Below are 25,810 nucleotides of genomic sequence, written 5' to 3' on the forward strand. Positions count from 1 at the left end.
TTTTGAACTCCAATGATGTACCGTTATGTTAAACGCGATGCGATTTATCAATTAGTCTGACAAACCTAAGAAAGAATAGATTTAAAGTGCATCCGCTGTCGATTCACGTACCGTAAACGGGGGTGACTTTGCCATGTTTTCAACTTTAGACGCTTGTATTCTTTAAACTTGCTAACGTATTGGGATGACTCTATGTTCAAAACACGGATGAAGATTAGCTCTTTGGGTTTTGCTATTATCGTATTTATATCTAGCCTGAAAATATAATTTTTTAAAAGAAAATGAGTTGTGACAAAGTTAAACTGAAAAAGGGGTGACTTTGCCACTATGCCAAATAATGATTTTTAACCCGCGAGTTGCTGGGGGGGGGGGGCGTTAAACGCCCCCACTTTTTTCGCCGGGACATAGCATAAAAACGGCGCGCCGCAGGCGCGCCAAATTTTGGGTACCTGTAGGGAATTGATTGAAGTTTATTGTGACAAAGTTTAAAAAAAATCGGTCTGAAAATTTTTGAGATATCGAGGTTTTAGTGACGTCATGATTTCTGAGTTTTCGACCAAAAACGGCATATGTTCAAAAAATCATATAAAATCACAGAATAGACATATAGACATGCCGTAAACGCCATTAGACTGCCAATACCATGAACAATCAAATGGCTATCTTCGATTATTGATTATGGATCCCCATTTTCCAAAATCTTGAACTGAATCTTGGCAATTTCTCGTGACTACTTCACGACCATGATACATTAATTTCTTAAATTGAACTTTTTTAGCCAAACACGTACACATATGATAAAATGAATGTCACCATCGTTTTCTACGCCCCAAATTACCCATAAAACATGTGTCACAGGCTGCGTATATCAGTTTTTATTTTCGGGGATATGTGCCTGCCCGGTTGACCTGACCTTGACCCTGACCTATACTTGACTGACCCCTGCATGGAGCTGACACTCTTGTAGGCCTTATATGATGGATTGTGCACCGTTTTGACAGAGTTTATGACGAGAGGCGCCCATTGCGAAGTCCTGAAGTCCATGCTACTGAAAGCCCGATTTCAGGTGTTTGACCTGACCTTGACCTGACCTGTGACCTCGAAATTCAACTTTAAAGTACTCATCTGAAGCGTCTTGTCGCGTTCTTTCGTTTGCCGCCCCGTGCGTTTCGCTGCGCCCATTGGTTCTCGAGTTATCGGCTGGGGGCGTTTAACGCCCCCCCCCCCCCCCCCAGCAAACGGTGGGTGGCGAAATACCCCAGCAACTGCCGGGTTAACGCTACCAAATATTTATCAAACATTTTTTCAGTTGTATGGGGAAGGGCAACCATCCTTCATTGTTGAATGGGAAAATATAGAGCAATTCGAAGTTTTTTGCTCTTAACCTTCCAGGCGGTGGGGGGGGGGGCATTTTTTTGCCCCCCCCCTTTAGTTTTTTCGATATATCTCGAGAACCGCTGCGCCGATCGTCACCAAACTTTCAGTACCCTCCCGGGAGCAGCTAGCGCACATGGTGACCAAAAATTTTCCCAAAGGCTATGATAGGTTGGCCGCTAATGACGTCAGAGTGACGTCATTTTTGCCATTTTCGACCCAAAAAAAGGTTTCGCGGGAAGAGCTGTCAGGCCTACAGCTTTAGAGATACAGAAAAATGTTTAAAAAATAAAAGGTGTGGAATTAAAAGGGCTACAAAACTGCTATTTCGGTTTTTCGAATTTTTTGAATTTTGACCCCCAAAAATCAAAAAATAGATTTTTTGAATATAATAGCCTAAAAATCCAAAAAGTTTTTTGATTTTCGAAAAAAACCGGAATATATGTGATAGCCCATACCGTCTTCTATTAACATACCAAATTTGAGATCGATACCTCTTTTTTTGGCCAAGTTATAGCGAAAAAACTGTTCAAAATTGATGATGTCAAATTTTCAAACTCAATTTTTAGCAATTCTAGACCTTGTAGCGCAAAACAAAGACCACCATTAGACTCCCCGTGACGAGCTGCATCGAATCGATACCCATTTTATGCAAAAATATCAACTTTGAAATTTGACCTTTTTTGACCTGACCTTGACCTGACCTAGACCAGAAAGTGACCTAAACCGTACCTGATGGTCTTATAACCAACACCATTGAGTTGGAAATGAAAAACTGGCCATAAAACATGCATCGCATAACCTTAGTAAAGTTGGGCTCATGTGGTGACCCTTGGTGACCTTTGGTGACCTGACCTGTGACCTGACCTGGTATGACCAGTGACCTCGAATAGCAACATATGTACTAGACAACTGACGCCTTATCGCTGATTTTCGACAAAATGCGTTTTACTCGGTGTTATAGCGCTTTCCCTAGAAGCCCCGTGAACGGTGAAACATTTTATCTTTGACCTGACCTGTGACGTCATCGGTGACCCCGAGGTCAATGAAATTTGGTTTCCCTCGACAAATTTGACAGGGCTATCGAACGCCGTTTGAATTTTCCGGATCCGTCTAGTAGTTTCGGAGATACGGGGGGGGGCAAAAAAGTGCCCCCCCCCCCCCACCGCGCGGAAGGTGGCTGGTAGGCCCACCGCCTGCCGGGTTAAATGATGTACAAAAAGAAGAGATACATTACTTTTTATAATACATTATACTTGTTGAAAATAATTGACATTTTATAGTAAATAGAAACTGAAAAATGGTTCAGAATAGATAAATAAGCAGAAATATGATTGTATCGGTACTCTAGGAGCTTGCCGCTTTCTTCCAGCGGCATTCAGAGGAACAGAAAGAGGACGTTCTTGCGGCAACTTTCCGGCACCCTTATTATCAGCGTTTTGATCTATAAAATGGTACAGATTTCTTCAGCCAGTCATACTGGCCATCTCAAGAAATGTAGATGATCTTGGCTGTGCTGAAAAATTGGGCCGAGCTTCATCCATTTTTTATTTAGGTAATTTTTGCTTTTCTATACTACCACTGTGCATTCCTGTGTTAATTTTCAATATATAAACTTTTACTTTCTAAAAACCAATTTGGAACTCAAAATGATGCTACCTTAAAAAATTATTTTGAATTGCATCGGATAAGTATTTCATTTTTACATTGATAACATGGTGGCAAAGTCACCCCATGTGGCCCGCGATTCACTTGGAAAAATTTCCACCAAAAATTTTAGCTAAAAGAAGTGACAAATGCCAGTTTTGTTGGATATGCTAACTAAACAGCATTGTCATGATCAACCATACCAAGTTTCAGCATCGCAGTTCGTCTGAAACATGGTTAGATAATAAAAAGTTCTGACCTCTTCAAATTTGACCATTTCAATGACTCAAATAAAATGGAGCCCAGTTAGGCATTTAGTGGTAACTTATCTCTCAGTGTTGATTATATTAGAAGGCCCATCAATTATCTTTCATGCGTGCATAAAAAAGTATTACAATCTTCGTAAAATATCACTGGAGATCTCCCTATAGGCTTTTTCGAGAAGCATGGCAAAGTCACCCCGCAAGGCAAAGTCACCCCCTGTCGCGGACTCTGCCGCTACCGCCGCGCCGCGCGGTACGTGCTGCCATCTACCGGCCTGTCTTGAACTTACTACGGAGCGGCGGCTCCGTCATACTACGGAGCGGCGGAACGGTAGAGAACCGTTGTCATGGCGACGCGGCCAGTAGAAACCGGTAGAGTTCGTCGTCAGCTGAATGTTTATACTTTTTTGGAGGGAAAACTGTGAGATGGGGATGAAAAGATCAAAGATGTCGGACGGTCGGGTCGGTTGGTGAATTTTGTGTGTGATGTCGGTCGGTCGGTCGGTCGGTCGGTCGGTTATGTGGAATTGAGAGAAAGTGTTGGTCGGTCGGTCGGTCGGTCAGTTATGTCGGTTTGGATCGGTTGAAGATGTCGTTGTAAATAATAACGGAAGGTTTGTTTGAGAAGGTTGTTTGATACCACATGGTGCCGAAATCCGTGGATTGTGATTGAAAATGGAAGAAAGGAGTCGGACTGCAGCCAAGGGCTGGGTTACCAGAATTTGCAAGAAATTGGAAGAGTTGTCGGCAGATAATGTTTCTCACGATAACCAGTGGAGAATGGACACTCAAGTGGCGCTATCTGATTTTGACAAAAGGCTAGACGCCTTGGATGAAGCTCAAGGTGCTGTGGAGATGATGATAGCCGAGGAGATGCTGCAAGATGACATAGAGAGAGCAGGTACGTTTCGTGACAATGCTGTGAAGGTTCGCTCAAAACTAGCCATGCTGATGGTTCAGACTGAAGAGGCTCAGGGAAATGGGACAGCCTGTAGTCGTACACCAGATGTTCACTTGCCCAAGTTGGATCTGCCTAAGTTCACTGGTGGCATTGATGAATGGTTTACGTTTTGGGAATCATTCGATGCTGTGATTCACCAGTCTGACATGACAGAAGTTGCAAAGTTCTCGTACCTAAGAGCCCAGCTGAAGGGTGAAGCGGCTAGGTCTGTGGCAGGCCTCTCTCTCACTGCTGCCAATTACAAGACGGCCATTGAGATTTTGATGAAGCGGTATGGCAGGAAGGAGAGACAGGTGTTTCTCCACATCCAGGCTCTCTTGAACTTTGAGACGCAGAACCTGGTGGGTCTGCAGGATGTACTGCTGGCGCACATCCGCAGTCTGGAGGCGCTGGGTGTGGACAGAGAGCGGTATGGCATTTTCTTGACCCCGCTGGTCCTGCAGAAGCTTCCACCAGAGGTCAGAATGGAGTGGGCGCGTTCGGGTGAGGAGAAGGAAGGCGACGTCACTCACCTCCTGAACTTCCTGGAGACTGAGATCAGCAGGCAGGAGAGATCTGGCCAGTACACCGGACTGGGCCAAGGACAGAGCCACCAGCCGCCTCATCCTGGCAGACGATCGCCTCATCCTGGTGGACGATCGCCTCATCCTGGACAATCATCTCAACCTGGTGGACGACAGCCAGCGCAGACTGGCAGACTGCACACCTCTCCGCCTGGTGCACGAGGTGGGCAGTGCAGGACTGGGAGGACTTGGACTGGTGGTCAACCGACTGCTGCGGCTCTGCATGCAGCTGCTGCCTCACCTGGCTGTGGCATATGCAGTGGCCATCATCAACCAGCTAAGTGCTTTAAACTGCTCAAACATAGTGTTGAGGAGCGGTTTTCACTGGTGAAAGCAAAGTGGTTGTGTTTTTGCTGCCTCGAGAGTGACCATGTCGCGAGTAAATGCAGTAAAAGGTGTGACAACTGCAAGGGGAGGCATCACGTTGTGCTGTGTACAAGAGGCGTGAATTATGGAGGCTCTGATGTGGGTTCTGCTTCCTCGGGTGATGGGTCAGCTATGGGGACCGCACAGGGGAGAGAGAAGAGAGGTGACCCTGCCAGTGCCGGGGTGTCACTGTCCTGTAGTACGGGTGGGTTGACTCTGCTGCCTGTGGCGTCAGTGCTGGTCGAGTCGCCCAGGGGTCCTATCAAGGCTAATCTGATATTTGACTCAGGTGCTGATAAGAGTTTTGTGACTGAGAACCTGGCAAAGCGGGCCAAGGGGAGTTTCAAGGGGTCGGTGGACCTTACCTGTGCGACGTTTGGTGGTGGTAAAACGTCCAATGTGTGTGATGTGTTTGAGCTGAATGTCCATTCGACACATGTATGTGCGTCCGCAGAGCCAGCCAGGATCCAAGTCGTGGCAGTCCCTGAGATCTGTGCTCAACTCAAACGACCCAAGGTCCCTGCACATCTGCTCCAACCCTTCCAACACCTCCAACTGGCAGCCGAGTGCACAACAGAGGCCCTTTTGCACATAGACATAGTCATAGGTCAGGATCAGTACTGGTCGTTGGTAAGGTCTGGACTCCTGCGCAGTCCTGATGGAGTCGTGGCCATGGAGACACGGTTTGGATGGGTCCTATCAGGGGCGGTGGAGTGTGAAGGAGGGTCCCAAGGGAGCGAGGGGCCCCCTGCACCTGTACAGTGTGAGATGGGATGTCAGTTGCTGCTACTGACTCAGCCGACTCCCCGTGTGGACAAGATGTGGTCCTGGGATGAGTGCAGGGCAGACGATGATGTGACTGAGTGTGCTGTCTTAGATAAGTTCAACAGCACGATTCAGCATGATGGAGAGAGGTATGTGGTTCAGATGCCATGGAAAGAGGATAGGGGTCAGTTGAAGGACAACTTGGAAGCGGCGACTAAGAGACTGGTGAGTTTGGAGCGGAAGCTGCAGCAGAAACCTCAGCTGCAAAAGGAGTATGACGCTGCTCTGCAGCAGATGGAGGCAGATGGTGTGGTGTGTGAGGTGCCACCCGCTGAGGAGCGTGAAGCTGATAGGGTAGTGTACTACATGCCACACAGACCGGTTGTGAAAATGAGCAGTACCACCACAAAGGTAAGGCCCGTGTTTGACGCTAGTGCCCGAGGTGTCAATGGTGTGTCGCTGAATGATGTGGTGGAAACAGGTCCAGCGCTGATGCCGAACTTGCTGGATGTGTTGCTGCGCTTCAGACGGTGGCGGTTCGGTCTGACGGCAGACATCAAGAGGGCGTTTTACCAGATCGCTCTCCGTTCACAGGACCAGGACGCCGTTCGTTTCCTATGGCGCGTGGGGGATCGGATGCGTCACATGCGGTTCCAGCGAGTCGTGATGGGCGTCGCATGCAGCCCGTTTCTTCTCAACGCCACCATCCGCCATCATCTGGCGCGGTGCGAGGACAGCCTGGTGGTCACGGAGCTGAGAGACTCGCTGTATGCAGATGACTGGCTCAGCGGCGCCGATACCGAGGCAGGTGTGGTAGCTATGCTTGATGAAGCGCAGGATGTCATGGGAGCAGCGGGGATGGAGCTCGCAAAGTGTTCGAGCAACTCGACTGTTCTGTGTGACAAGCAGAGTCAGGTGACAGCCGACAGGGTCAAGGTGTTGGGTGTGACGTGGTGTAGGGAAGATGACTCCTTCTCGTTCACCGGCGAGGGGCTTCCTGCTGACATCGTACCGACTAAGCGGATCCTCTTGAGTCTCATCGCTCAGGTGTTTGACCCTCTCGGACTCCTGACCCCTTTCGTAGTTGTGCTGAAATGCTTGTTTCAGGAACTATGGAACCAGAGACTGGACTGGGATGACGTTCTGTCTGACGAGCATGCTGAGCTCGTCCACAGGTGGCTCAAGGGCTGTCAGGAGCTGAAGAGGATCCGTGTGCCGCGCTGCTACGCGGCTCTGTCTGAGGTCGATTGGTCTTCCTCACCTGATCTCGACTTGCAGGTCTTCGCAGATGCCTCGCCGAAGGCCTACGGGTGCAGTGCCTATCTGCGCATCAGACAGCATGATGGATCCTTCAGCGTGTCGTTTGTGGCCTCCAAGGGTCGGGTCGCGCCACTTAGACAACAGCTGACGCTGCCTCGTTTGGAGTTGTTGGCCTGTGTGATGGCCGCTGAGATGGTGCAGTATGTGCTGAGCGCTCTGCGTTTGCCTGAATCCACTCGCTTCTCATGCTGGAGTGACTCGATGATCGCGTTGGGTTGGCTGCGTGGTCGACCCGAGAGGTGGAAGACGTACGTGGCTAACCGGGTGAAGGTGATTCAGCGACTGACCGCAGTGGAGAACTGGCATCATTGCAGATCTGGCGAGAATCCTGCCGATCTCCTGACCCGTGGGGTGTCCGCCGAGACGCTGATCACATCTTCTCTGTGGTTCAGAGGTCCGGCCTGGCTGGCTGATTCTGATAGCTCGTCCTGCTCGGAAGAGGACGAGATGTCGGCCGCTGACTCGCTTCCAGAGGAGGCCGGCGCAGGTGATGTCGGAGTCTTGACCACGGTCGTGACGGGAACCAGTGACCATGACCGCAGACTCCTGCAGGTGGACCGGTATGGGACGCTGACCAGGGCTACTCGTGTGATGGCATGGATTCTACGCTTTGTGACTAACACGAAGTCTGCTTCACAGCGTCAGGTTGGCGAGCTGACGGCTGAGGAGCTTTCAGCGGCGCGTCTACAGCTGTATCGGGAGGCGCAGGCGGGCGACTTTCAGGAAGAAGTGACGCTCCTGAGAGAGGGTAAGCAGCTGCCCAAGTCCTCTAAGATCCTGAACTTGACGCCCTTTCTGGGCGAGGACGGGCTTCTGCGTGTCCGTGGTCGGTTGCAGTTTTCAGACTTGTCGTACGAGGAGAAACATCCCGTCATTCTCCCCAAGGGTTACCTGTCTGAGCTGATCGTACGTGAGCAGCACCGTACCATGAAACACGCTGGTGTTTCTACTCTTATCACGGCTTTGAGAGCCGAGTTGTGGGTCGTGGGCCTCCGGACGATAGCGCGGCGTGTCGTGAGGGCGTGTGTGGCGTGTCGACGGCTGGCGTCACAGGCGTGCTGTGAGCCTGCCGCTCCCTTGCCGGCTGACAGGGTCACGCGGAGTCGACCGTTCCAGGTCTGCGGATGTGACTTCGCGGGTCCAGTCTACAGTGTCGACTTCCCGAACAAGAAGTTCTGGATTTGTTTGTTCTGTTGTTCACAGGTGCGGGCAGTTCATTTGGAGTTGGTTGACTCGTTGTCGTTGGATGATTTCATGCTTGCATTCCGCAGGTTCGCTGCCAGAAGAGGAGTGTACTGTGACTGTGACAATGCGAAGACTTTTCACGCGGCTGAGACGCTCCTACAGAAGTATCTAGGCCGTCTCTCTCCTAGGTTTAAGTTCTCAGCTCCTCTCGCTCCGTGGTGGGGCGGGCAGTTTGAGCGTTTGGTGGGCTGTGTGAAATCCGGTCTGAAGAGGTCCCTGGGGCAGCGGCACTTGACGAAGGCGGAGTTGGTGACTGTGCTCACAGAGGTTGAGGCGTGCGTGAATTCGCGCCCTCTGACGTTCGTGGGTGACTCAGTGGACACACCCACCCCTCTGACCCCGAATCACTTCCTCACCGGTCACAGTGTCGGCTTTCAAGCCAGACAGGCAGATGACCCGGCCGAGGTGTCAGTGGGAGAACTTCGGGCGAGATCGCAGGTGAGGGAGAAGCGCTTGCAGAAGTTCTGGGACGTCTGGAGCCAGGAGTATGTCCGATCTTTGCCGCTATCGGTGCGCAAGTTTCGGTCACAAGGTAAGCTGGCAGAAGGGGCAGTGGTCCTTCTGCAGGACGAGAAGCAGCCTCGTCTGAAGTGGGACCTGGGGGTAGTGACAAGGCTCTTCCCGGGTAGGGACGGTGTCTCCAGGTCCGCTGAAGTCAGGACAGCTAAGGGGAAAAAGACTAGGGCCGTGCAACGTCTGCATGATTTGGAGGTGCTCCCTGCTTCCGAGGATGCTTGAGCCTGATGTGCCCTCTCTGGCTCTCAGATGCCCGACTTGGTGATGTGACTTGGCGTCTGTTAGTATAAGGGTACGTGAGATGTCTCATATGTCCTGCGCACATATGAGAGGGGGGAGGATGTCGCGGACTCTGCCGCTACCGCCGCGCCGCGCGGTACGTGCTGCCATCTACCGGCCTGTCTTGAACTTACTACGGAGCGGCGGCTCCGTCATACTACGGAGCGGCGGAACGGTAGAGAACCGTTGTCATGGCGACGCGGCCAGTAGAAACCGGTAGAGTTCGTCGTCAGCTGAATGTTTATACTTTTTTGGAGGGAAAACTGTGAGATGGGGATGAAAAGATCAAAGATGTCGGACGGTCGGGTCGGTTGGTGAATTTTGTGTGTGATGTCGGTCGGTCGGTCGGTCGGTTATGTGGCATTGAGAGAAAGTGTTGGTCGGTCGGTCGGTCGGTCAGTTATGTCGGTTTGGATCGGTTGAAGATGTCGTTGTAAATAATAACGGAAGGTTTGTTTGAGAAGGTTGTTTGATACCACACCCCCGTTTACGGTACCTTTATGTTGCCTCAAATGTATCCGAGAATTTTCTCTCACGGCTTTTCACACAAATTTTAACCGAAACATACATTTCCCGGTCCCCGATCAACAGAGATGGTAGCCCAAATTTAGTTGGATATGAAAGTTCTACTAAATCCATAGGCTTTAATGGTAAATTGACTATAGTTGAGAATGGTCCATGAAGAAACATGTAAATAATCAGACATGATTTATGGCCAGACATGGAAAAAAACGAGATGCTATCTTGTAGTTTAAATCGTCTTCTATCTGCGCCTTTTTAAGTGTTTTCAATCTGAGGTACGCAAATCGTGTTCCCAAGAGACTGAAAGTAACCATGTTTTACATTGGACCCAATGGCAAAAATTCGGAATCCGACGAAATTGGCAATTTTAACGGCAGCTTTATGAAAACTCTAGATAAGAAACATAAAAACCCGAGATGCTATCAGATTGGAAATTTCGTTGTCTATACAGGGTGATCCAAAAACATTGGAACCCCTAACTTAAAATGTCCGTAAGTCCGAAAGTTTCACATTATTGACAAATTGCAAACACCATTAGAAAGAGCGTTCAATTTTCTATAAAACGAAGTTGATTGAACTTAACTATTACTATAAATATTGCCCTAGTTATATGCCTATAAAATTTGTGTCACGAAACTCACTGAAACGGTTTTGAACATTACGCGCAAATCAGTGATTTGCAGTTTGCTGTTCTGACCATGTCGCATGTTTTGGAGGTTCATGAATAAAAATAGCTCATTCACGTGCTATTGTAAGGAATTTAAAGTTCAACAGGAGCAAAAAAAAAAATAGTCATTCGGTGCTCCGTGCTACACGGCCCACTCAGTGGTCCAGTTTCTGGAAGAGGCCTGCCCGGCCTTCATCGAGCCAGATGCCTGGCCACCGAAGAGTCCTGACCTCAACCCTTTGGACTTCTTCGTGGGGAGCGAACTGGAGCGAATTATGTATAGGTAGAGGTCAGAGGATCAGCACCATAGAGGAGCTGAAGGAAAGGCTGACGGCCTGCTGGGATCAGTCGTCCCAGAGACTGCTGGCCTGCGCCGTCGGAGCCGTCCCGAAGCGGCTGCAGGCCTGCGTGACGGCCAACGGAGCTCGGTTTGAGCACATGCTGGGATGAACAGCGGAAGCTAGGACGCGTGTATCTGTTCTTTGTGTGCTTCTGTGTAAACTTTTATGTAATAAAATTGAAATTGGATGTGGTGTTATTCGCAAAAACAACAACAGATGGAGTGCTAACGGACTTCAGTGCATTGTTAACAATTGGCGATTTCGTTTCACTCAGTTTTCTGACGCTCATTCCAAAAGCTAATAGTGTGTTAATGCTTTACAACATACCTGCACTTAGGTATTTGACGTGATTTTATAGAGGATTTTATGCTCTTTCTAATGGTGTTTGCAATTTGTCAATAAAGTGAATGCTTTCGGACTTATAGACATTTTAAGTTAGGGGTTCCAATTTTTTTTTGATCACCTTGTATATTAAATTAAAAACCAAACTATATGTTACACAACTCGGTGAATTTAACACATCATGACAGTTTGAAGGAAATCAGCCCAAAACTGTGAGTTGGACAGGTGCATACATAAAATTGAAATTTGACCATGACATTGTACCGCTTTTTCTGACCTGGTGACCTGACCCAAGGTCACCCGGACCTGAAATTTTTAGGTCATGTAAAAAGGTTGGCAAATTTGGCACAGCCAAATTTGGCACAGCCAAATTTGGCGGCGCGCAGCGGCTATCTTTGAAAAACCTTAGGGAGGGGATCGCATCGCCCTGCAAGGGCGAGGGTTAAACGTTTACTGTTCAGTTCAAATGCATCCATAGGCATAGCGTTGGGATGGTTTTTAGTTTTTTATCACTTTTTGTCGGTCAAAGCCCGTTTAAGCCGGCAGCTTGCAAAAAAAAAAAACTAGTTTTTGACGGCACAAATGCCAACCCTGGGCGACACATCCAGCTCTGTGCACCTCTTTGCAGTGAAGACGTGGGCACTCAGCACACCGAAATGTGGCCGTAGCGTACCGGCCACGGCCGTCGGCTCAGTCGCCCTCGTCGGACACACAGTCAGCCGTCTGCGAGAGACTGCCGCCGCCGGCCGGGCGCCGCAGCCCAATACCTTGGCGATCGAGATGGTCTGCTGCTCCATGACCTCGTGGATGGCCGTGCGGTCGTGCTCTGCCATCTTGTCGAACTCGTCGATGCAGCAGATGCCCTGGTCGGCGAGCACCAGTGCGCCGCCCTCCAGCACCATCTGGTCGGTGAGCGGGTCCTTCATGACGGCGGCCGTCAGGCCCACACCGGACGAGCCGCGGCCCGTCGTGTACTGACTGCGCGCAGCCAACCGGTCGATGTAGCCCAGCAGCTGTGACTTGGCCACACCCGGGTCGCCCATCAGGCAGATGTTGATGCAGCCGCGGATCTTCATGCCGCGCGGGTTGGTGTCCACCCCGCCAACCAGCAGCAGCAGCAGCGCCTTCTTCACGTCCTCCATTCCGAATATTTCCGGCGCGATCGACTGGGCAATTTTCTCGTAAAAGTCATCCTGGGAGACTAGGCGAATTTCCTCCTCCGTCAGCAGGTCACAATCGGCCTCATCATCATCCGTTTTGTTCATCTGCACCACACGCTGGAATAGACCGTGGGGGGAGGGGGGGATCATCAAAGTCCGCCCGTGGCGCACCACTAACGCACCACCTCCACCAGCTGAACCCTATTAGTGGAGCGGGGGGGGGGGGGGGGCTGTTTTCATCCACCCATCAGGTTTTTCGGAATTATCTCCGAAACGACCAGAGCTCAGATGCTGAAATTTTGACTCTACCTCAAACTTAATTAGGCACATTCCATGAAAAGTTGCTAACTTTAACAGGGGGGGGGGGGGGGGGTTCCAGGGCATCGGAAATCAGGAGGTCCTATTCGCAAAGTGAGTCTTTTGGTTGAACACGGCGATGCTGATGCATTATAACTGTATCTGTATGCACCAGTTTTGTGAACAGCGACTGAAACGTACATGTGATAACATATGCACAGCGATTGTGCATCTTCTTTTTATAGGCATGTTTTTCCTATAACAGGCGGATCCAGGCATCCAAAAAGGGGGTTTCATATTGATATGCACTGTACCATTTGAAGAGCGGTTTGGTAGTAGGATTGCCCTGGAGCGATTGAATTAATCAAAGCATGTGCTCGTCAACAATTGCAAGTTGAATATAAAAAAAAATCATAGACGCGTCCAGGTGTGGGGAAGTAATTGCACACAGCGATTGTTTGCTTCTTGGATCATGACGTTCGGTTTGTAAAAGTAGCAAATGCAATAACGATTTAAACAAACATATTTTACAGGTATTATAAATCCCCAAGTGAGCAAGAGATGAATCATTAGCAGTTCCAGGAAAAAAGAAAGGGAGGTCGAGGTCACCTCCCAGCTTCGGTGCCCTGACGCCGCCTATGACTGACCAAACTAATTTTAATCATTCCATCATACGTCTGATATATCGGCAAGAACTAAGAATAAGAAGATCATCGCTAACCCGTTTTAGCGACACCACCCACAAAACCCGTACACCTAAATTCAATTGCCTGCATCCGCCTATGAATTTTCAAAATGCTTAGTTTCATGATACATGTTTTTATTGCTGGTTCATTAGTTAGTCTTGCTGCTTAGTTTTTGCTGGTTGATTCTGCACTAATCGGCAGTAAATGCGCCAAAATTGGTTCAAAAACTTGGCCGCGGTAAGAAGTAAAACAAAAAATCAAAAACTTGCAGTTTTTATCCCCTACTGCCCTATTTACTTTTTACGATATCTTTTCACCCGGCGGCCGCTGGACCTCCGCGCCACCCGCCGGCCGTTGGGGGGGGGGGGGGGGGAAAGGGGCATATAGTTTCCCCCCTTTACTTCTGCAACGATATTGTCGCAACGCGTAGAGATAGAGAAGCAAAACTTTGCACACATCTTCCTGAATATCTAGCCCAGGTTGTGCCCAAATTTGGTGTCGATCCCATTTGAAAGGACGTCACAGTGACATCAGAAGTCAAATTATAGATTTGCGTCTCTCATTTTCCTCACGATATATCCGATATATGAGACCGAATATAAAGGACCGATTATTGGTCAGGAACTAGGTGGAAGTATACATACTTAGATGTTTTAGGATGACAAGAGGTGCTCTCTAGTTTATTTAAAGTTGAGTTTCATGCTCAGCGACATCAGAAACGGTCCATATCGGAAAATGACAAAACTTTATGACGTCACTGTGACGTCATCTTAAGTGCTACAACCACCAAACTTTCCTCAAACATTGCCTAGGTATTCATTTGAAGCTATGCCAAGTTTCACGTTCGTAGCTCATCGTAGCTCATTCGTAGTTCGTACCTGACCGGAAAGGGTCATGTAGCATATCAGTCGATCCGTATCGTCAAGCTGAATACATCTGACGTGTTTTCATCGCTCTAGCACGTCTTTATCAAAAGTTATAGCCAAAAAACTGCTGGTGACCGTTCATGACCTGAGATGACCTCAGGGGCACACAGAGGGGTCACAGGTGTATTTTTCCGATTCAGTGTGTCATGTTTAACTATGAACCGATGTTTGAGAGGGTTTTGAACATCATTCGTCCAAAAGAGGCGCATTTCAATTTTCTCCCATTGACTTATAACCTTCGCCCCAGTGGGGGGGGGGGGGCATATGTTACCACCCTGTCGCGTTTTTTGCGTGTGAATAAAAAACCGCGGCGCGTACGCGCCGCTTGGGGTAGCTTTTGGTACATCAATTTTGAATAATGTGTGAAATTTTTGACCCCAGGTCATGTCAGGTCACCAGGTCAAGTTAACTGACCAAGCCCAAAAAAAAGTTTGCAATCATGTCTAGCCTGCAGTGTTTGTCAGAAAGGTTTTTAACTTGGTGGATTGCATGCTGTTATGGGCGCCTACAGTTTGTATATCTCGGATTTTTTTTATATCCGTGACCTAAGGTCAGGTCAGTGGCGTGACCTTTCCATTACAAGTCAATGGAGAAAAATGAAAATGCCTCTAGATCCGTGTGTACGCATAAGAACAGTCCAAATATTTCAAAATCACAATGATTTGGACCATCCGTGATGACCTAGGTGTCATTTTTGCTGATAGCCTCTAGAAAGGTCATCCGAGGCTACAAACAGATTTTTGCCAATAACTCGCGATTGGAAAGAGATAGAACGCTGGGGATGGTCTCATTGTGTTTGTCTTGTTGAGAAGCATCGACTGATATGCAACATGACCTTTTCCGGTCAGGTCATGACCTTGACCTGAGGTCAAATTTTCAAGTTGACATTTCAAGGTCAAATTATAGTTCATTCGACGCGTCTCGGCCAGAGGAACACGATTCTGGCAATAGAAATGTCGTGGCTTTTTGTAGTCGAAAGTTATTGTCGAAAAACACTTCGTAAAAACAGCTATTTTTGGAGTTTTTGCCCTCTGGAGGCTAAACCGTTGACCTGAGGTCAATTTTGATGATGACCTTCTCAAAAGAAGAGTTAAAAAGCTATCGATTGCTGTTCCACGCGTTTTTCTAGCTACCATAGTTCCTGAGATAACAACATGTTTTCTGAAAAATATCATGACAATTGGCAAATTTTGGCCTTTGATGACCTCTGGTGACCCCAATATTGCTCTAAGATGAAAAATGACTGAAATACTTTCAAACGTACGCATTGAGAGCTATCGACTGCTTTTTACTGCGTCTCTCTAGCCCTCTTAGTTTTTGAGTTAGAGGTGGGTGGTAACATATGCCCCCCCCCCCCCCCCACTAGGGCGAAGTTGGCTGAGACCGCCACTGCGGCGCGGGATAATGGAGAGGTCGCAAAATTGACCTGACCTTAGGTCACCGATATCAAAATTCCGAGATATACATTTTGTACATACTATTACTCTTATCAATCGCTGAAAATTTCAAGGCGATTGTTCAATTGGTGTAGCTATGACGAGGATTGAAACCTTTTCTGAGGTGAGGTCACTTGACCTGACCTGGTGACCTGACCTTGCCCTGGGTCTGAAATTTTCACATGTGTGGAAAAGATGCATGAACATTGAACAGGCGTGCCAAAAACGGCGGAGCGCCGCCGTTTTTGAGATACCTGCGAAAAAGCGCAGGGGGGCGTGTTCAAACACCCCCCCCCCCACCCCGGGTTAAGGGCGCGCCGGTAGCCAGGTGTACCTAATAGGGTGAAGGAGCGGACCGGCCCACCCAGAGGAGCCTGTACGCTGAAGACGGCGCACTGCGCCACAACCCTCACCTTGATACTGTTATGCTACAATGCTATGCATTCTCTAGTGTACTCGAAATGCCGCGGCTCTAGAGCGGGTCATGCGGCCGACCCGCGGGTGCGCGGTGGGCGGCCGTCTGCTGATATAAATGTTACCACTCTAGTGTGCCTGAAATGCCGCGGATCTAGTCGGGTCACGCGACCGCAGCGCAGCTGACCTCAGGGTCGCGCTGCCGGCGGCGGGCAGTCGCGCGCTGGGTGCCCGGACGTCAGGGCCAGCCGAGCCTCGGGTACCGAGCTAGGTGAAGCCCTGCCTCCCTGCCCTGGGACGCCAAGCAGGGTGAGTGTGTCACCCCCAAAGGGGAGACCCACACCCACCTCCACACCCGCACCCACACCCACACCTACCCCGCACCCACCCACGAACCCACACCCACACCCACCTAGGGGAGCGGCAGACGCTTTGAGCTGGTTTTGTTGCATGTAGTGTTGAGCTGGTACTCATATTTTCTTGTTTTGTTACCCCATTTGAAAAATGGGGTAGGCTGCACAAGACCTTCCACGGAGCCGCGACCCTCTGGATGATCCAGACCTGGCACCGTACCTCGTGCGCGGCGTAGATCGGTGCTAGGGTGTATCGTGTTATTTTAGAGTGTATGTATCGTGTAACTGTATCTATGTAGTGTGAATGGAGAATGCATCAAAAGGAGTCATTTTCGCATTTGTACTTTGCCCCAAATACAAAGGGCTTTTATTTGGTATCCAGTTATTTCTCGCAGCTTTGGGTCTGGACAAGCGAAAATAACAATACTGTGTCACATATCAGCAGTCCCAGGGTCGGTACAGGGGACCCAGTGTCGGTACCGTAAACGGGGGTGACTTTGCCATGTTTTCAACTTTAGACGCTTGTATTCTTTAAACTTGTTAACTTATTGGGATGACTCTATGTGCAAAACACGGATGAAGATTAGCTCTTTGGGTTTTGCTATTATCGTATTTATATCTTGCCTAAAAATATAAATTTTCAAAGAAAATGAGTCTTGGCAAAGTTAAACTGAAAAGGGGTGACTTTGCCACTATGTCAAATAATGGTTTTTTAGCGCTTGCAAATAATTTTTAAGCATTTTTGTTCCATTGTATGGAGGAGGGCAGCCATCCTTAATTGTTTAATAGGAAAAAATAAAGCAATTTGAGGTTTTTTGCTCTTGAATGATGTGCAAAAAAGGAGAAATACATTATTATTATAATACATTATATTTGTTGAAAATAATTGACATTGATAGCAAATAGAAACTGAAAAATGATTCAGAATAGATAAATAAGCAAACATATGATTGTATCGGTGCTCTATACCTTGCCGCATTCTTCCACCGGTATTGAGAGGAACAGAAAGAGGACGTTCTTGCGGCAACTTACCGGCACCCTTATTATCAGCGTTTTTGATCTATAAAATGATACATATTTCTTCAGCCAGTATTACTGGCAAACTCAGGAGTTGTAGATGATCATGACTGTGCTGAAAAGTTGGGTCCAGTTTCATCAATTTTTTAATTTGGTAATTTTTGCCTTTCTATACTCCCACTGTGCATTCCTGTGTTAACTTAAAAAATATAAACTTTCACTTTTTAAAAACCAGTTTTGAGACCAAAATGATGCTACATTAAAAATTATTTTGAATTGCATCGAATAAGTATTTCATTTTTACATTGATAACATGGTGGCAAAGTCACCCCATGTGGCCTGCAATTCACTGGGAAAAATCGCCACCAAAAATATTAGCTAAATGAAGTGACAAATGCCAGTTTTGCTGGATATGCCAACTTAACAGCCATTGATCAACCATACCCAGCTTCAGCATCGCAGTCGGTCTAAGACATGGTTAGATAATACAAAGTTCGGACATCTTCAAATTTGACCCATCTTCAAATTTGACCATTTCAATGACTCCAATAAAATGGAGCCCAGTTAGGTATTTAGTGGTAACTTACCTCTCAGTGTTGGTTATATTGGAAGGCCCATCAATTGTCTTTCATTTGTGCATAAAACATTACTACATTCTTCGTAAAATATCATTGGAGTTCTCCCTAAAGCATTTTTCGAGAAGCATGGCAAAGTCACCCCGCAAGGCAAAGTCACCCCAGTTTACGGTACAAGGGCCACAGGGTCGGTACAGCGGACCGGCCCGCACGGCGGGTACTCACGTGCGCCTCCATAAACGTGTCGCTGAGCAGGCCGGCCGTGAGCGCGGCAAAGCCGGGCGCTCGCGCCAGCGGCAGGAAGATGCCCGTGACGGCAACGTGATCGCCGGGCTGGGCGAGCCGCGTCAGCTCGCCGCTGCAGATGACCGTCATCGAGCGTGGGATGTTACCGACCGGCACCTGGTCCGACTGGCGGCCACACGTCACACGGGCTCACACCAGAGCGCCATTGGCGGCCACAGGTCACACGGGCTCACACCAGAGTGCCATTGGCGGCCACAGGTCACACGGGCTCACACCAGAGTGCCATTGGCGGCCACACGTCACACACGGGCTCACACGATTTTGTACATGCAGGGTGTCCGGAAATTATTTGCCCCTTGTTCATTCAGCTATAATCCCACCGTGCACTTTAAGAACTGTTTGAAAATTTGCTAAGATCGTGCCTCAGGCTATCCACAGCTGGCCGTTAGTCACATGACCTAACCCAGTCACCTGACCTTGACACGTGAGAGGCGCCAGGGGCCAGCATTTTGCATGTGTAACTCGCACCTGAACGTGGTGTCTACTATGACGAAAGAAACTCTTTGACAAAGCATCATCGCGCTGAAGTTATGATGAAGACTGGAATGAAGTACGAAGTCAAATCGAATCATCTCCCAATCGAAAACCTATGGGGAATCATGAAGGAGGAGCTCAGCAAGATTGAACCAGCTCCCACAGAAAACGGACTTTAGAGGAACCTGTGAAAGGTGAGGCTGAACATCAGCGCGGATACTCTAGACATCTTTATCTATGGAATGCCAAAGCGGATGAGGAAATGGGTAGGACAGGGTAGGGGATAAATTGGTAAGTAAACCATGACCCGGGGGCTCTTTGTTTATTAATTATGGCGACGAGCTGATGGCGGGGTAAATAATTTCCGGACAACCTGTATGGTGAGTTGTAATGCAATGTAATGGCGATAGTTTCTTGTCACTATCGTGAATGTAGGCGTTGGATTCGCAGTCGATCTACTATCACCGAGACTGTTTTTCATTGTATCTAAATTTGTTGCATTTTTAACCCGCGCCGGGCCGGGAGGGGGGTTTGAACACCACCCTGCGATTTTTCGCAGATATCTCAAAAACGGCGGCGCGGAACGCCGCCGTTTTTGGCACACCTGTTCGTGCATCTTTTCCGCACATGTTGTGAAAATTTCAGACCCAGGTCGCCTTAGGTCAGGTCACCAGGTCACGCCAAGTGACCTCACCTCAGAAAAAAATAAGAATGCTCGTCATAGCTACACCGACTGATCGATTGCCTTGAAACTTTCAGCGATTGATAAGAGCAACATTATCTATAAAATGTATATCTCGGAATTTTGATATCGGTGACCTAAGGTCAGGTCAATTTTGCGGCCTCTCCATTATAAGTCAATGGGAGAAAATTGAAAAGCGTCTGTTTTACACGAACGCCATTCTAGACACTCTCAAACATCGAGATGTAAGTAAAATTGACACACTGAACCGGAAAATGGCAGTTGCGCCCCTCGTTATGTCCCCGAGGTCATCTCAGGTCACGAACAGAATCTAACAGGTTTTCGCTAATAACTTCTGATAGAGGCGTGCTAGAGCGCTGAAAACGCCTTAGATGTGTTCGGCTCGACGTTGCGGATCGACTGATATGCAACATGACCTTTTCCTGTCAGGTCATGACCTTGACCTGAGGTCAAATTTTCAAGTTGACCTTTCAAGGTCAAATTATAGTTCATTCGACGCGTCTCGACGAGAGGAACACGACGCTGGCAAAAGTTATGTCATGGCTCTTTTGAGTCAAAAGTTATTGTCGAAAAAAACGCTTTTCGTAAAAACGGCTATTTTTTTTAGTTTTTGCCCTCTGGAGGCTAAACCGTTGACCTGAGGTCAAATCTGAGCACATTACTCAGAAAGGTCTGTAAAAGGGCTATCGAATGCGCTTTTCCGCGGCGCTGTAGCTCTATCGGTTCCCGAGATAGCCGTCGGCAGTTTCCAAAATGTTGAAATAGTCAACATTTTACCTTTGGTGACCTCTGGTGACCTGACCTTTGACCTGATCCAAAAAATGACCGAAGTGTTTTCGTCCTTATTTTGGACGTTCTTTCGATTGCCGCTTACCACGTGTCGCTACGTGGCCCAGGAGCCGAGTTAGAAGGGGGGGAGGGTGTTCAGACACCCCCCCCCCGGCCCGGCGCGGAATCTCAGAGCACCGGCCCGGCGCGGGTTAGGGTATTAAAAATGCTCTTCTACAGCATGCTAAAAAAAATACACAGGGTAGATTTCATTGGCGTCGTGCGCTGACGCATGAAGTACATTTTGATGAGAGAGAGAGAGAGAGAGAGAGAGAGAGAGAGAGAGAGAGAGAGAGAGAAAGAGAGAAAGAGAGAAAGAGAGAAAGAGAGAAAGAGAGAAAGAGAGAAAGAGAGAAAGAGAGAAAGAGAGAAAGGAGAAAGAGAGAAAGAGAAAAGAGAGAAAGAGAAAGAGAGAAGAGAGAAAGAGAGAAAGAGAAAAGAGAAAGAGAGAAAGAGAGAAAAGAGAAAGAAGAGAGAGAAAGAGAGAGAGAGAGAGAGAGAGAGAGAGAGAGAGAGAGAGAGAGAGAGAGAGAGAGAGAGAGAGAGAGAGAGAGAGAGAGAGAGGAGAGAGAGAGAGAGAGAGAGAGAGGAGAGAGAGAGAGAGAGAGAGAGAGAGAGAGAGAGAGAGAGAGAGAGAGAGAGAGAGAGAGAGAGAGAGAGAAGAAAGATGGAGGGAAGGGATAAGGACGGGAAGAGTAAACAGAGAGGCAGAAAAGGAAAACCAGGAAGGGTAAATGAGAGAGAGAGGGTAGGTAATGGGTAAATCAGTGAGAGGGAGCGAGAGAGAAAATATTTAGTTGTGTCAGCTTGTTTCGTATGTAAAATGTAAATTTGCTTTCCATCATTTCAGCTTCGGATTGCCGATTGGAAATTAAATCTTAGCATCCTTATGATAAACCTACGCTGACGGGATGGGGACGTTTTTTATGGTCGTCGTTGGGAGCTCGGCACTAATGGGGATGATGTTGAGGGTTTCGCAAATATTTCATATAAGAGATGATATTTTTTGCATTACCTATTAAACATTTTTTTTTACGTTTGCTATGAAAATGTTAGGCCCATTTCATCCCGAGTGCTGAGGGGGGGGGGGGTGGCGTTTCACGCCCCTCCGTCTAACTCGGCTCCTGGGCCACGTAGAGCGACACGCGGTAAGCGGCAATCGAAAGAGCGTCAAAAATAAGAAGGAAAACACTCGGTCATTTTAAGGTTAGGGCAAAGTTCAGGTCACCAGAGCTCATCAAAGGCAAATTTTGTCGATTTCAACGATTTTAAACATTCGACGGCTAACTCTGGAACCAATAGAGCTACAGCGCCGTGTAAAAGCGCATTCGATAGCTCTTTTAACGCTCTTTCGCCAACATGTCCTCAAATTTGACCTCAGATCAACGGTTAAGCCCCCAGAGGGCACCGCTCTGATTGACCTCAGATTTGACCTCAGATCAACGGTTTAGCCCCCGTGTTTTCACTGCTCTAACAAAAGTTAGTGTCAAATCAAAAGTTATAGTAAAAAAAACTGCTGAAGACCTTTCATGACCTGAGATGACCTCAGGGGCACACAGGTGCAATTTTCCGATTCAGAGTGTCATGTTTACATATGAACCGATGTTTGAGAGTGTGTAGAACGACATTCGGCCAAAAGAGGCTCATTTCAATTTTCTCCCATTGGCTTATATGGAGCTGTCGCAAAATTGACCTGACCTTAGGTCACAACTCACAGATATAAAAAAAATCCGAGATATCCATTTTATACATAGGTACTGTTACCCTAGGCACGTACTGAAAGTTTCAAAGTGATCGCTCAGTCGGTGTAACTACAGCGAGCTTTCTAACTTTTTCTGAGTTAAGGTCAATTGGCGTTACATGGTGACCTGACCTTGAATGACCGGGATCTGAAATTTTCATAGCATGTGCGAAAAAGATGTCGGAACGGGTGTAGGTATCTAAAACAGCGGCGCTACGCGTCGCCGTTTTTTGAGATATTCGCGAAAAATCTAGGGGGGGGGGGGCGTAAAAACGCCCCCCCCCCCCCCAGGACGGCGCGGATCAAACGGCCCCTGAGACCTTGGGATGGTGCCCCTGAGACCTTGGGATGGTGCCCTTGAGACTTCGAGATGGTGCCCCCTCAGACCCGGGGGAGAGTGCTCCTTCAGACCTCGGATTTCGGAAAAGTGCCACTGGAAACTTGGAACGGTGCCCCCGGAGACCTCGGGATGGTGCCCCCAGACCTCGCGATGGTGCCGCCGGAGACCTTGGGATGGTGCCCTCTCCGACCTTGGGATGGTGCCTGCGGAGAACTCGGGATAGTGCCCCCTGAGAACTCGAGATGGTGCCCCCGCGGACCTCGGGATGGAAATAGATGGACAATATTAAACTAAAAACTAAAAAACTCAACTAAACTAAAAAAAACCCGAGGCGAGGGACAGAAATGGGACTCCGGGAGACCCCGAAAACGGTACCCTATTCCGATAGACCTTCTGGATGGTGCCCCCTTAGGAGACCTCTGGGTTAAAGCTCCCGTCGGTGACCTCCGTGATGAATTAAAAAAAAACCTCCGTGATGGGCCCCGGGAGGCCCAAGGGGGGAGAATGGCCCCCATGGCCTCTCTCTGGATCCGACACTGAAATGATCTGGCCCAAGATCTTACCTAAAAAAAACCAAAAGCCTTCCTTCATTGTCCGAAAACCGCTGACAGTTGATAGCTCAATGACACTAGAGCCGTGCATAAGGAGGCGTGAAAACACTCCTCATCTCGATCTATTACGAGAGGACCATGTCATGGCGTGAGAAAGGTGTTCTCAAAATAGATGACACTGTATGAATGAGTAAATAATTCGCGCCCCGTTGGGCTATTGGCGGACCCTACCACCTGATGGGGTGGTGCAGCCGTTTCGTCCTCCACCTGAGATCTCGGAAAGTTACCGACCGATTTTGAAAATTCGAAGAACGTTCGATAGCCCCACCAGGGGCTATCGAACCTTGTTACCAGGTTTCGTTGACCTAGGTGCAACCCATAACGTCACAAGTCAGGTCAAAGGTTGCATTTTTTTACCGATTTAGTCTAAATAATGCGTTACAGTCAGTTAACACATCAAATAAAAGGCATGTTATCGAAAAACATCGATGGAGCGTGGTTGCCCAATACATATGTTGCCTAAAGAGGTCACTGATGCCAGGTCAGATCAAAGAGTTCATGTCACTAAGGGTCACAATATGAACCCAACTATGCTAATTGGTCGCGTGATACATGTTTTATGGTCAATTTTACATTTAAAGTTCAATGGTGTGGGCTAGACGGCCATTGGGGCCGGTTTAGATTACGTTCTGGTGGAGGTCAGGTCAAGGTCAGGTCAAAAAAGGTTAAATTTCATAGTTGATATTTTGCATAAAGGGGGTATCTATTCGATGCAGCTCATCACGGGAAATCCAATGGTGCTCTTTGGCTTGCTCTGTGTGTTCTGTGACGGCTAAATATTGAGTTTGAAAATTTTACGTAATACATTTTGAGTAGTGTTTTTTTTTGCCATAACTTTGCTAAAAATGAAGCTGTCGAGTTTAAGTTTGGCATAGCTAGAGCTGATAGTTCTATAACATATATTCCAGCTTTAATTTTGAACGTTGTTGGTATTTTCGGGGTTTTATACTTCTATAGTTTTGATGGTCGAAAACAATTTTTGTTTAGAAATCAGAGTTGGCAGTTTTGTAGCGCTGCTTATTTTATGTCTTTTTTTTATCTTGAATGCCTATTTTTGTTATCTTCAAAACTGTAAGCGTGACAGCTCTTCCCGCTAAACCTTTTATTGGGTCGAAAATGACAGAACATGACGTCACTCTGACGTCATTTGTGACTAACCTTTCATAAGAGCTCTGGAAAAATTGGTCACAAGGTGTAAAATGATGCCTGGAGGGGTCTTGAAAGTTTGGTGGGGACCTACGCTATACTTTAGGAGATATCGACTGAAAAGGAGATGGGGCTCTTTCGCGCCCCCCTCCCCCCAACGGGGCTCGAGGCTTTCAGTTGTTGCTCTCACATTGGTTACATTACAACGTAGTGGAATTGCAAGCTTGGCAATATAAGCTTTCTGCCAGCGCCGGACCCGAGTTTAAACATGCAGGCTGAATTTAAACATTTGACTTTTAAATTTTTACCGTTGAGCTTTTTAGAAGTTGTATGAACTGTTCAGCTCCTTCTTTGGTCCATCACAGCGGGCTTGTATGTCATTTGTCACACGGGCGTAGGAACGTCATGAAAAGTGGGCGGGCCACCCTGTTAAGGGGCCTCCTTTTCCAGGGGGCCTCCTATTTTCAGGGGCCTCCAACTTTTGCCTCGTCCTGCTGGCTGCTTTCAAGTATGACCTCCAAATCTAGCTTCTGAGATCGGGCAGATGTACCCAGGGGCGTAACCGCTTAAAGGGACCCTCCCACCTTCAAAAAAGTTAATGAATTGGCACGAAAGTGATGTCGCTCGGTTCAGAAAGAGCGAAAACGAATATCTACCAAATTTCATCGAAAAATATTCACCGGTTTTCAAGATATTAGACTTTTACTTTTGTTTACTTTTTGGGATCTCCGCTGTTCCTAGCGACTTTATTTGAAAGTGCGGCATTTGTTGCGCGCAAAGCAGCATATACCACCGCGTGCTACCAAACGTTTTAGTAAAAGATTTAAAAATCGTTAGATCTCCGCTGACGTCACAAATTCTAAGGGGGCATACCAATGCACTAGCCCCTTAGAATCTGAAAACTGCAAGTTTGAAATTCCATAGCTCCGAATTAAAGCATTTGTCGATGTTGTGAGTGCCCAAACCGGTATTTGCAGGCCATGGCCACCAATTTGGCTATCTCAACTCAAAACTAATGTTAAGGTGGGAGTGTCCCTTTAAGCGAACAGTGCGGAAAGTCCGCACCATTTTTAAAACTTATTCCCCCTCCGGTTTTTTTTTTAGAATCTATTTGCCGCAAACGGCGCATGACCCCTGAAAACCCTTACACAAATGTCTTCCTCGTTTCCCAGGTGCCCCCATTAGCTTCATAGGCGCCCTCTTTGGCATATAAGCGCCCTATGTATAGTCATCAGAGACATCCCTATATGTCCCACAGTCCGTTGTCGTTGTTAACCTTCACTACATTTGATAACAATTAACAATTTTTAAATGTCAAGAAACAAAAACTGAAGCAACGGGTAAAAACCATATAAATAATATAAAAGCACTACAACAATGATAATTAGGGGTTTAAAAATTTCATTTTGCCATTTTACACAAATACTGATTGTTTAGTACCTATGTGATTCATGATACAAAAGAACATACAGTGCGATTTCCTCAAAACAGCTTTTACGTGATGGGCAGTGGTTCTGTCTTTTTCCCATTCACAAGGCCAAAGAAGGGACAATTTCTTAGCTTGGAGGTAACACTTTTTGCAAACCTACCACATTTTCTACCTTTTTTAAGAAAAATCTCACCGTC

At 47.7% G+C, this 25,810-nt stretch overlaps 1 protein-coding gene across 1 annotated transcript in view; it reads right to left on the reverse strand.

The window, feature by feature from the left end:
• Positions 1-18,446, reverse strand: part of LOC122377462 (DNA replication licensing factor MCM7-like) — a 60,461-nt gene extending 42,015 nt beyond the window's left edge. Inside the window, exons 1-2 of the mRNA XM_043357516.1 lie at positions 18,261-18,446; positions 11,939-12,448 (exon numbers count right to left, since the gene is read on the reverse strand). Coding sequence (XP_043213451.1) covers positions 11,939-12,448; positions 18,261-18,410 — 660 coding nt within the window. The 5' untranslated portion in view covers positions 18,411-18,446. The remainder of the gene's footprint in view (positions 1-11,938; positions 12,449-18,260) is intronic.
• Positions 18,447-25,810: the final 7,364 nt, after the last annotated feature.

This window comes from Amphibalanus amphitrite, unplaced genomic scaffold (genome assembly GCF_019059575.1).
Source record: "Amphibalanus amphitrite isolate SeventyFive unplaced genomic scaffold, NRLGWU_Aamphi_draft 000045F_arrow, whole genome shotgun sequence".
Lineage (NCBI taxonomy): Eukaryota > Metazoa > Arthropoda > Thecostraca > Balanomorpha > Balanidae > Amphibalanus > Amphibalanus amphitrite.